This window comes from Squalius cephalus (assembly GCF_949319135.1).
Source record: "Squalius cephalus genome assembly, chromosome: 3".
NCBI lineage: Eukaryota > Metazoa > Chordata > Actinopteri > Cypriniformes > Leuciscidae > Squalius > Squalius cephalus.
Window position 1 is genome coordinate 3,068,069 of NC_137124.1, and position 12,245 is coordinate 3,080,313.

A 12,245-nucleotide genomic window follows, 5' to 3' on the forward strand; every position below is an offset into this window, starting at 1 on the left:
TGTAGAAGTCTGGCTAATAAAATAAAGTGATGTCGCGTCATTAATAACTAACATGATCTATCAATGTAAAAAAGGGTTTTGATTTTGACTCTCGGACCCACTGAAGGTTTCTGTGATTCACACCATGACTAAGACACATTAAGAGAAAAGCATTTACATAATTTTATGAATGCACTTTAGAAATTCAGAATCGAATCATTAATTGAATTGTATCTCATTGTAAATCGTCTCGAATCTAATCATTCTGAATTTGCGAAAATTGCTCCTGAAAAGAAAAACTATGAATCATGAATCAAATCGATTCGCTGTCGACCCAAAGATTCACACCACTAATTTATTCCAGGAAACTGAAATATGCATGTTTTGTAAGTGACATCATATCCTAAATATCAACCAAACACACCAACAATCACATATACATTTTACATATTTATTACTATTTATTTGACAGTTTATTGTGACATCACTTCACTTCTGCCTTTCTAAGAATAAACCAAATTTAATTCTCCTGAGACACAAATAATGATTATTCTTAAGATCTGCACAAATAATGATTATTCTTAAGATCTGCTGCTCACAGAATCATATTCAACAGTTTCTGATACAGATAAGATTAGTGAAAAACATACACATAATTATACCAGATATGCAAAGAGATTCTTAAAACACACATATATTGTGTTAGTATTTTAGACATCTATATAATATTCAATGATGTCAGAAAACTTTAATAAGATCAGATTATGTTATGATAATTAACACAGAGAAATAGTACAGAAATAGATTCACTCAGAAATTACTAAAAGAAAAAAAATAAACATGAAAGTAAATAAGAAAAGTAAAGAATGAAAACAGTGAATGTAAGTAAACACACAAGCATTGACGTCTTCTCACTCCTAAGATCTGCTGCAGATGAAGTTGAGTTTGTGAGTCTCAGGAAGGCTGATCCAGCGCTGATCTCCTCCAGACTGAACTGCTCCTTTTCTCTTCGTAAGGCTGCAGTTTTCCGGTGTCGTTCCGTTCCCTGGAGCCCAGTTCTGATAGCACACCATCTCTCCGCTCAACCAGAGCCACATGTTCATTTGGCAGTAGTTGTGTAAACCCAACCACACCGCCTCAGTAGACGCACGTTTAACCACATTCATCACCTCCTCCTGCATCTCCTCTGAATGAACCGAGACCAGATCCGTATAATTCTGTCTGCAGTATCTCAGAGCTTCAGGCCACGTCAGAGTCTCTTTGATCAGAATCAGTTTATCTGGACACAAAACAAACCACAAGCAAAAACTAGAGAGAGACTGATCAAAAACAACATGCAGAACAAACACTGTGGAGGAATCTGTCATGTCAGACATGTAGCGTGAACTTTAAGATATCTGGAGGTGATGGATGGATTGTGTGTGTGTGTGAGGATCTGCTCACCTTCATGACACACAAAAGGATATTGGTGGTTGCAAGAGATGTCATGCCATTGACCCTGAGCATTTGGACTGATCATTGTACAGTTTTCATTTCCTCCACTATTATTAGGTTCACCAGACCTCCAGTATCTGAATGAGGAGTCACTCTGATCTGACCACTGCCATGAGTCTCTGAACAGACCGATCCAGATCTGTGATCCTGATAACTGATGACCACTAATGAAATTCTTAACCTGTTGATTCTCATTCTGGTTCCTCACACTGACCAGATCAGTGTGATTCTGTCTGCAGAAACTCTGAGCGTCTCTCCAGTTCATCATCTGATTGACAAAGACAAGTCCTGTGTTCGCTTTAAGAAGAAAAACAACAACAACAAAACAATCAGTTTGTTCCTTTTTTTTTTTTTTTTTTTGAACTGGACTTTTTTGTATAAAAACAATTCTATACAGAAATTGACTCAACATTGAAAGTGTGACATTTATCCACAGTCTGTCCTAAATTCACTAACAAATTACATGAATTACATACAATAATTATGTTATTATATTTTACACAGTTACATTTACTCAAATTGTTATGCTGATAATATAATTTGCAAGGAAAACACTTTAATTAATATGGAAGTATTTAATTTCAAGTAAGTTTCCGAGGAAACTTAAACACACACAGACACACACACACACACACACACACACACACACACACACACACACACACACACACACACACACACACACACACAGGGAGCGAGGCCAGAAATGGAATGGACTTTATAAAACTGGACAGGCAAAGCATAGAGTATGAAAACTGCAGCCAAATTGCCAAGAAAAACAAAATATAATTACGGGAATGAATCCGCTACACTGCTCCTCAGTCACTCCTAAAATTGCTGTGATTGACAGTGATAACCGTAGCAATGGACGGGACACAACATTTGCCAAAGTAGACCTGTGCATTTAGTGCTGTAGTGTAAACGCAGACTAATAGACCCACAGACACATAGACCAGAAGAAGAAAACAGGTTTGTGTTTTCTGGGTAATTTTAGAAGCTTTTAAGATTTTTTTAATACAGATTTTTTTCCACATGTGTCCTTTAGAAATGTTTAAAAATCAGTTTATTTTTTATTTTTATTTTTTTATTATACATTTTTTATTTTATTTTTGCATTATTTACTTATTAGCATTAATTTGTTATTAAAGCTATTTTATAATAAACCCAAAAGCAAATCATGAAAATAACTACATTATGAAGTGGCAAGAGCAAACAGAGTGGTTCAAGTATGACATCACTGTGTAGAGTTTAGCATTTTAGCACTTCTGGTTCCATCGTCCCAAAGTCAATGGGTTTTTTGAATGGGATTTTGGTTAAATGGCTGAAATAAGGTTTGTGGTGAACACAAGCTCAAGACACTTTCACATTTTATTCTACGACATAAAATACATCAATATTACGCCACTCCTGATGTTTTGAAGCTTTTACATGTCTTGAAAAAGGCTGTTGCTAACAAGTGGCTAAATGAGACTACAGAGGCTGTCGGAGATTAAAAGTCATCACGCCGAACAGATGAACTCAATCCGCTTTTACAGACTCATTATGCTTATAATTCTGCTCTTATAAACTATATTCCAACTCAATGTTCTGGGAACATGTTTTAGATAAAAACTGAAAGAGTTGTCAGAAGCTTTAGTGATGATAGTCTTGAGTTTGTGGGACCATTGTGGAGTTCGTTTATAGCCTAACTTTAGCTTTTTGCTACATTTATGCTTCAAAATTCATAAGTTGTGCGCGTACATCTGATGCGTATCTCTCTGTAGGCAAGGGCGTGGTCAGCTGGTTCCCTCTGACGTCACCGGCCACCATAACTTCCAATAGGAAAATTCAACTACAGTAGCCACTGTTCAACCTGAAGAGGGCAGCACTCTTAAACCCAAATGTCAAAAAAATTACTTGAATCAATGAACAGCACTAATAAAGCCCCATTCTTACAGATCATTAACTAAAAAAAGTTGGTTTAGTGTTTAGTTACTCTTTAAAGGTCTTTGTTTTCCCTATAGGGTACAGAAATCATCCACTAAACTAAAGCATGGCATATCTTCCATATCTCCATGAATGAAAAAGAGAAATGTAAGCTAGATCTTCTTTAAACTAAATTTAGTCTACAACTATTTCAGCATTTTAGCATGAAAAGGCTGCTTACTTTAGTGGCATTTTCAAAAGGAGGTAAAGTGATGATGTGAGTTATAATACTTCTCTGTTTTACTCATTTGAATACAGTGAGTCAATTAATTTACCTTAATTATCATTTTTGTAACAATAGGGGTTTGAGGTAGTTTTGTAATCTGGCTTAAAAACAAATTGACCGAGGATACTTGACAAAGAGAATATCTGCAAACAGTTTATCAGTTTACATAACGTTCGTGTATTATTCTTTTTAAGCATTTTTATAATACACATAGCCCAAAAATCAACATTTAAAACATTTGCAAATTTGTCTAAAAAACCTCTGGCTTTATATATTTTTCTACACTTAAGATATGCAAATAAAAAACTAGCCTACCTGAAAAAAATTATATTCTTTGTGTTTTATTTTTGATAAATCATGGCATATGCACCTGCTGCGCAGACGTCACTTTGCAGAAACACACAGTCACTGAGCGCCACAAACACACACAGTGTCTTTTACAGTTCCTCCTGAACCAGAACAACGAGCTCCTGCTGCGTTCACACACCATGAGTAACCGTAATTACCAGATGGCAACCCGGAGCTGTTCACGTCCTCAGACTCGGATTCGTGTGTTTCTATGTCAACACTATCAACGCCGAAATGAATCTACAGCAGTCAGGTGGTACAACTAGAGCTCTGTATGCTGTTTATGTTCATTCACCAGTTTACACTTACAATTAGAGTGAGTAAAGTTTAATGCGTATTTGGCGTGCTGTCCGGGGGGAGTTCGGCCCGAACCCAGAGTACTCCCCCAGTATGAAAGTGGTCAGGACTAGAAGTGTGGAGAAGGGGTGGTGGACGGATGCTGCAAAACTGTCAATGAATTGAGGTGAGACTGCTGAGTGTATATATATACACCTCTTATCATTGAGTGCTCTCCATTCATGTTCATTATCTGAATGTGCTCCTCCAGAACTTTGTTTAATAAAAACATCATTTATTATTGTAATGTTATGTGGTTTGAGTCATGAGGTAATTTGACACTGTCTCTCTTGATGCTTAGCCGACTCTGCTGTGTGTGTTCTTGTGTTTTAGAGGAGCCGTGGCTTTGGAGACTCTGAAGGGAGAGTGGGATCTCATGCTTTCAAAGCCAGCATGATATTACTGGCCTCTCGGAAATTGCCTACACTACCTTTCATTTATAAATTAATGCTGTGTGTGTTAGTAGAAAATGTTGTGGAGCCGTTATATTTGGTATATGGTGCATCTATAAATGAACGGTTGTTGTAATTGTAAATAGCTGCACTCACTGTTGTTGCAGATGAAATGACGATTATCACTACATGGCAAATCCTCCCATTGTCCATTTGACATCATTGCACAATCATCTCTGCCTTCAGGTTGTCCAGTAGCCCAGTTCAGATAGAGCGCAGGTTCACCTGAAGACCACTGCCATTTATCAACACCCGTCTTCATCAGCCCAATCCAGATATACTGACCAACCCCATTCACACTCTTCTTCAGCTCGTTCATGTCGTTCATGTTGTCAACGGTGGCCAGATCTGTGTATTTCTCTCTGCAGAATCTCTGAGCTTCAGTCCAGTTCTTCCTCACATTTATAAAGTGATACTGACGCTGAACACATTCAGATACGGAGCAGAGAGCTGTGAAAGAGAGCGTTTGATTTAATGCTTTTCATAACAGAGTCAAACCTGATGAAACTATAAACCATAAATAATACAACAAACACACTCACCAATGAGAAGAAGAATCAAATATAGAGTTTGCTCCATTTCTGAGGAAGAAACACATTAAAAATCCCAAACAAGTAAATCATGATCATGTTATTAAAAATAAATTAAATAATTAATTAATAAAAAATAGCAGTTTTAGCAATTATTCAGACAATATTAACACCTGAAAGTGTAATTGTGTTTGAAGAATGAACATGTTCTTACTTTAGAGGTCGTGTGTTTCTGTCCTGAGTCTGATGTTTCTGTCTGCAGATTTACACTACGCTATTATTATATCTGCTCTCATCCCTCATTCAGCTCACCACATCATTTGTGTATTTCTCTGAAACTAATTTTCATATTTTACTTCCTCATTATTTGTGTTTGTCTACCTCTGTATTTTCATATTGGCATCTTTGTCAGTTAGTATTAGTCTATATTTATATGAACCTTAATCAAAAAAAATATATGAACATTCACAATTTATATTGTTATATTCACAACTAAACACTGCTTTAATGATATTGCTGGACTGCATAACTTGTGTTTCATCCCTGATCATCTTAACATGTATCGGCCTGTCCACCAACACTTGCGATCTTTCCACTTCACCATTTGTCTACTTGCATTACATTTTGTCCTTGTATTTGGCCCAAGTGATCAAGTGTGTGTAGAACTTTTGATTACCCGATGGGACACACTTACAGTGTTGTAAAAATGCAAGTGTTTACAGAGCTTTATTTTGTTTTTCAAAGCTTTGCATTTTTAAATAATCCTCTAAGCGTCTGTACAGCAGTGCCTATGTAACACAGTTTACTAGTAATGATGGTGCTTTTAATTAAGTGATAAAAAGCAGTTGCAAATGTTGTACAAATGACAAAATACACATACTCGTCTTTACACCAGTAAAATGTGCTCACTTATAGCCTGTAGCGTGCACATACTCTCTAGTGGCCAAGTGTATTTGGACAGACCCCATGTTTGAGTTTCTCTGTTTTTGGTCACTTTTACCTGTTTGTGTGTGTGAACTGAACAACCCACTAATGATCTGATTGATGAGGGTTGAGTTCATTAGTGAAGACTGGTGATACTGGTTACTGAGAGCCTTTAAAGTTTGAATATTGAGAGAGTTTGACTAGTGACAAAATGAAGAGGAAGGGAAGACAATTCTTTTTTTCTTTGTGAAAAAAATAGAAATGTTTTTGCTCATATATAGGCTTCTTTATTCCCTCTTCTGAAAGCTGAGACCCCTCACATTCCCAACAGAGACGAGATAAAGACATGAAAGCTTTCATTCCCCTGAAGTCCATTTCTAATATTAGTAAAGATTATTAGACTCATTATCCCACTGAAATAATATCATCATCTTCTGCTGTTTCAGAATGAATTAGTCTTTATTTCCTCCGTCTAAATACTTGATTGTGATTGGCTGGAATGTGTTCATTAAAACATTGTTACATTTTTAAGAATGTCTTATATAGAAAATTCTTATTGTGTTTCGTGTCATACTCCTGCTGTTCTTAGTTTATACAACATGAACACATTTGCATGTTAACACATCCTCATCACTCATTTGTTTAGGTCCACATGTAGACTTTCAGGGTGGACAATCTTTACATCTCTGACGTGAAACAGAAGCAGAAACAGTGTGTTATTGTACATGTTATTGACACATTCCATGGTCTCATTCTTTCTTTGTTTTATTAAAGGGATATTTCACCGCTGGAAAGATGAATGTGTATTTAAATTGGGTCGTTTATGTAGTAGAAATGTGAAATTATATTAGAAGTTGGAGCCTTCTAGACTGAGAAAAGCCAGAAAATGTATTTTTGGCTCATGTGGATGAAAGACAACAACTCCCAGAATGCACTTGCTTCTCTGCCCTACGAGGCCACTGCTAATCCGCAGCTGCTCCGGCCGCCTCTTGTTCCTCCATCACCCGCATCTGTTCATCGCTGTATTGTGGCTCGTACAGGCAGCCACGAGCATCGGGTTTGTGCACCAGATCTTCAAAATCCCCTTCTGCCATATCATCTTCAAAACTACATTTCGCCATCATGGTTAGCCTACCACTCAGCTTTCTCCACAGAGCAAGAGCCTGTTAGCTTAGCTTTAAAAAAAAGATGGCTGACACTATTTCTACATTCTGTGAGTGAGATCGCACCCCCTATGGGCGGGTTGAACACATGCAGAATGAGCTCCTCCTACTGGCTGTAGTCTCTCGCCTCTGGACAATAAAGCCTCAGATGATGCTAAATAACGATTTTTGCGTCATTGGAGGTTTTTTTCCAGACACACAATACAGAAATCTCTCATCTCAGGGGGACATCATTCATTAATCCAAAATACTACCGGGTTTCTACTGATAAAAAGCCATAGTGTACATTACAGTCTCCAGTCTCACGACATCCCAGACTTCAACATTTTATGATTCACAATAGCTGAATAACTAACCATCTGAGATTTCGGAATAGAGATAAAGGTTAGGATCATAATTTTCCATGACCTCCATGAGTGTTTCCATGTATTTTGTTGAGATGTCTTTTCTTGTATAGTCTATTGTATATACATGGTTGATTATTCATGTTGCTTATGTATTATAATTGTTTTTTTGTGTGTATTCATTGATATTAATCTATTACTAGTTTTTTCCAAGTGCATGGAAGTGTATGTATTAAAATGGATCTAAAATATGTAATAAACACTTCTTATTTTGTATTTGGTTCAGTTTGTTTATTATAATAGAAGATAATGGTAACCATAGTAACAACATGAAATTAATCATTTACAATAATATTGTTTGGCTCTTGGAGGCACCCAAAGCAGTTCCACACAGTGCATTATATAAGAGTTCCTCAGGAAACCTGTGTGGTTCCTCAGAGAACCGGCCCTTTTTAAAGGGTGCCTAGAGGATCTACAGACGGTTCCTCCGGTGTGGCAAAGTGAAGAACCCCAAAAGGTTCCTCCAGGCACCTTTAATTTTTACAGTGTGGCTTGTGAATTGTTACAAAAGTGCCTGTTGACTTGATTTTAAAACATTATGTACTGTATGTACACAGTGAAAAATGATACTGTGAAGGTGTTCCACTAACCTGCACTTTATTAGCTGAGGGCATGCTTGCTTTAATGCATGAATACAGATGTTATTGAGTGTTTATACTGTCCAGCTCATTGCTACTGTTTGGATATAACAATGATTTAATAAATGTTGGAAATTGACATAATAGCAACTCATTATTTGAAGCTGTTTACACTTCCAAAACAAAGAAAGGGCAAATTGGTCAAAATTAATAAGTCAGAGGACATTAACTAGTTTTTTTTTTTCATTTAAATGTTACCTATTTTAATTAAGTCTAATGTGTATAATATTTTTATGATATTTTTGACATTGATTGTACTTAATTTATTGGCTTTTTCTGAAAATGCTACTTAATCTTTTCGCATACATTGAAATACTCTCTCTCTCTACACTCTCATTCATGTGTAATAATCAAGAAACTTTGCTGCCGTACCATGAGTCCAGCAGGCGTAATGATATGACGCAGCGCCTGAAAATAGTCCCCAGTAACCTTAATAGTAACCTTCCAACGTGACCGGGACTAAGTTTGTCTAACCTATTAGACCTATTTTCAGGCGCTGCGTCATATCATTACCATTACCTTATATTAAACATTGTGCATTATTAATATTAATTATGAACCTGTATATAGTAGTTCTTATATTCTTCAGTGAGCTATGAAAAATAGTAGTTATTGATTAGCTAATAGTGAACTACCACATTTGACTGTGCACTATTACTTATTAATTCGCTAATCAGAGTTTCTTGTTAGTTAATAGTAGTTACTAGAGTGTTAATAATGCATGACTCATTTGTTCCTGTGTAGTTATTAATTTATGAAGGAACGGTATTCTAAAGTGTTACCAAATTTTGAATACTTTAAAGAACAGACTTAAGTTTGGCCTCTTTTTAAAGAGAACACTTAACTGATTATTATACACGGCAAAAGTACATATGTCCCACTATACAGAGTGTTGAAGTAACTTTAAATCAGTAGGCGCGTTTCCATTACAGATTTGCGCAAAAGTTTTGCGATTTTTTCTAAATGTCGAGAAAAAACTATTGCGAAATGACGTTGTTTCCATTAACCGATGTTATACGACTAAAACTAAATTTTTAACTCTCGCGATAATTAAGTAATTCCAAAAATCATGGCAACGGATGTTGGTAGGTTTATGTCTGTCACTGCAGTGGTCATTATTATTAATCGAAGGAGACGTATGTGTGTTTTCCAAGCATTAATGGTAAGGAAAGACCCTTTATACTTGTGAGAGGCTTTTTGAGGTTTAGAATCCATTATTCCTGTAATTCTTTTGTCTTTTATAAATTTAATAAAGAACTCTGTCTCGTATTCTGTCCAAACACACCGCGTCATCTACGTCAGGTGACTGTAAATGCGCAAAAACTGTTTCCATTGCAGTTTTGCGAAATATTTATTTTTCGAATTGCCTGAAAAACCCCTCATGCGAGCGTAAAAACGTTTTTGCGATAAATGGGAGTTTTTGCAAAAATGACGTGTTTCCATTGGGCGTATTTTCAATTCGCAATTTCAATTTGCGCAATTTGAAGGGTAATGGAAATGCGGCTATTGTTAAACTTAGTGAGGTAATTATGTGATTAATTAACATCTCACTATTGTTACCATTTACAACCTGAAGGCTACTGATTTTTAATGATTTGTTTATTCATTCATTTATTTATTTTAAATTATATATTTAATGATTCATGTTCATGTGAAGATCTACAATAAGTAACCATTCTCACTAGACAAAACATACACTGAATTTGTAGGAGGTGTAATAAGTAACAATAAGTAATAAATACAATAAGTAACCATTCTCACCAGCACCATGAAAACAAAAAAAGGGGAAACAAAACCATACAAATTTTCACAACAATAACAACACAAACCCTGGAATGAACACAATACATTTAACTAAATTTAGAGCCATGGATAAATTTTAGTTAATGCAAAAGAATTTTATCACATTGATCAAGACGTTTCCCTATGTCCCCTCTAAGACATCAAAGTTGGTACAGTCTCATTTCCTTTAGAATTCCAATAAACAGATCAACTTCCTTTTTGAATCTCATTGTCACCCAGCTGGTCCACTCCCACGACACACCAGGTACTAAACATTTCAAGTCATCTTAATTACAAAATGAACTTTAACAGTTTGAGCTATGTTTTTATAAATCACATTTAAGCCAAAGAGGAATTTTAACTGGTTTTAATGTTTTAGCCTTAAGCCAAATAACTAAGGCCGTGCACAGACTCAGTACAATGACAAATAAAGATCTTAAACCAAACCAATATAGTAATGTACTTTTATTTATTGATCAAATGCAAAGATGAATATATAAGAATTGTGTGGCTTAAATCATGGCCATCTCATGGCCATCATATCTTATGAGATATTTTATGACTCATTTTCTATTGTCTCACAGTTCCTTTTATTTTATGATATTTATCTCTTTGTTTTTCCATATCTATCTTATTGTGCAGAAACAAAGAAGAGACACCAGCACGAGTGCCTTTCCTGAAGATCCTCCATTTCTAGATTGCAGGGAACCAGAACCTCCCCCTAAGAAGCACAAGTACCAGCAAAGCTTGAAAGCCCTCATTCCGTTCCTTCTTGGCTCACAGTAAAACAGATTCTCAACATATTTGTAAGACTTGAATTTCCTGCTAGTTGAGATAAAAGACACCCTGCAATAAAGCAACAAAATGTACCCTGGACAGGAGATCACAATGTAAGAGCACAGGACATTGTCTTGTCCACACTTTTATCCTTCCTTATCTCTGCATCCCCCTCTCCCTCCTCCTTCCTCTCCACCTGAGTCGAGTCACCAAAAGTTCACTGAAAGTGTCTATATATCACATATGATGTATCTTGTGAATCTATTGTTTTTTCCTTTTCATGTTTGGCATCATTTTAAGTGTCTCAGTGCGATTGGTAAAATGGTCTTAATTTCATTGCAGTCATTGGTTTAATGAGAAAGATTGAGAACTTAGGAGAGTCCTGTTTCTCCTATCTGGGTGATGTCTCTTCAAGATATCTCCCGAAACCAGGTGCTACCCCCTGGGGGACATGAATTGACCCAAAACAAACTCTAAAATATATATATATATATATATTAGTATAACCCTTTTGTTCTGGTCTGGGTATTTAAGGGGAAGTGGCAGAGCAGTCTTGGGGAACTTGTAACCAGGATCATCCCCCATACAGTGATGTGTCCGCTTCCACACTCACACCACTGTGTGTCTCTGTCAGGAATGCATTTCTTACTCTTGGAGTAATATTTGAGTGATGTCATGTATTTATTATTTCTGAATTGGCTTTTAATCATTTACTTGTGTAATTGGCATGACACATTTTTTACCTGAGAAATAAATGTTACATCTTGATTTATTCTGAAGTTTTCTGAACTCATTATTGTAGTAGACTATGAGGAGGCTGGTGCTCCCGCAGCTCTGTGTCCAGGATAGGTCAAACTAAAGGCGCATATGAACGGAGCAGTAGGCATGAATGAATAATTGAAAATATGGATACTCAGAATAATCAAATATCTAAATTAAGTCATAATCAATATTTATGACTATTTTCTAATCAGAAACACAATCTAAATTTGATTATCATTTGAAATTGGAGTCAGATTAAGCGCAGAGCTAAAGTAATATTGAAACTAAATTCCAATAAATTAAGTGAACTTCACTGGAGCGCTGAAAAGACATACACGCATTATCCCTTCGCCCACACCGCTGGACCAATGGGTGGTCTTTACATATTATAAGCATATATTTTTTATTTCAGTAATGAAAGTGATCTGTCCATTTCATCAAGAGATCTGAGAAAAACCAAAAGAT

The 12,245-nt window shown here is 36.1% G+C and overlaps 2 protein-coding genes across 2 annotated transcripts in view; one reads left to right on the forward strand and one right to left on the reverse strand.

The window, feature by feature from the left end:
* Nucleotides 1-322: 322 nt before the first annotated feature.
* Nucleotides 323-5,601, reverse strand: LOC307155341 (C-type mannose receptor 2-like). The gene is made up of 5 exons (XM_079865945.1): nucleotides 5,545-5,601; nucleotides 5,343-5,381; nucleotides 4,897-5,250; nucleotides 1,423-1,770; nucleotides 323-1,258 (listed from the first exon to the last, which is right to left on the reverse strand). The coding sequence occupies exons 2-5, from the start codon at nucleotides 5,377-5,379 to the stop codon at nucleotides 897-899; spliced, it is 1,101 nt and encodes a 366-aa protein (XP_079722071.1). The 5' UTR covers nucleotides 5,380-5,381; nucleotides 5,545-5,601; the 3' UTR covers nucleotides 323-896.
* Nucleotides 5,602-9,538: 3,937 nt separating this feature from the next.
* LOC307156249 (ATP-binding cassette sub-family C member 12-like) overlaps nucleotides 9,539-12,245 on the forward strand; it is a gene marked incomplete at both ends in the record, with an annotated part of 30,954 nt that continues 28,247 nt past the window's right edge. Inside the window, 2 exons of the mRNA XM_079867543.1 lie at nucleotides 9,539-9,544; nucleotides 10,884-11,023. Of these exons, the coding sequence (XP_079723669.1) occupies nucleotides 9,539-9,544; nucleotides 10,884-11,023 (146 nt within the window). The remainder of the gene's footprint in view (nucleotides 9,545-10,883; nucleotides 11,024-12,245) is intronic.

What these genes read in the sequence shown, in the direction of transcription:
- LOC307155341 (XM_079865945.1), bottom strand. Translation starts at nt 5,379, where the DNA reads ATGGAGCAAACTCTATATTTGATTCTTCTTCTCATTG. An exon ending in TTTGATTCTTCTTCTCATTG is followed by an intron (nt 5,251 to 5,342) that starts GTGAGTGTGTTT and finishes TCTCTTTCACAG; the next exon opens with CTCTCTGCTCCGTATCTGAA. An exon ending in TCATTTCATCTGCAACAACA is followed by an intron (nt 1,771 to 4,896) that starts GTGAGTGCAGCT and finishes TTCTTCTTAAAG; the next exon opens with CGAACACAGGACTTGTCTTT.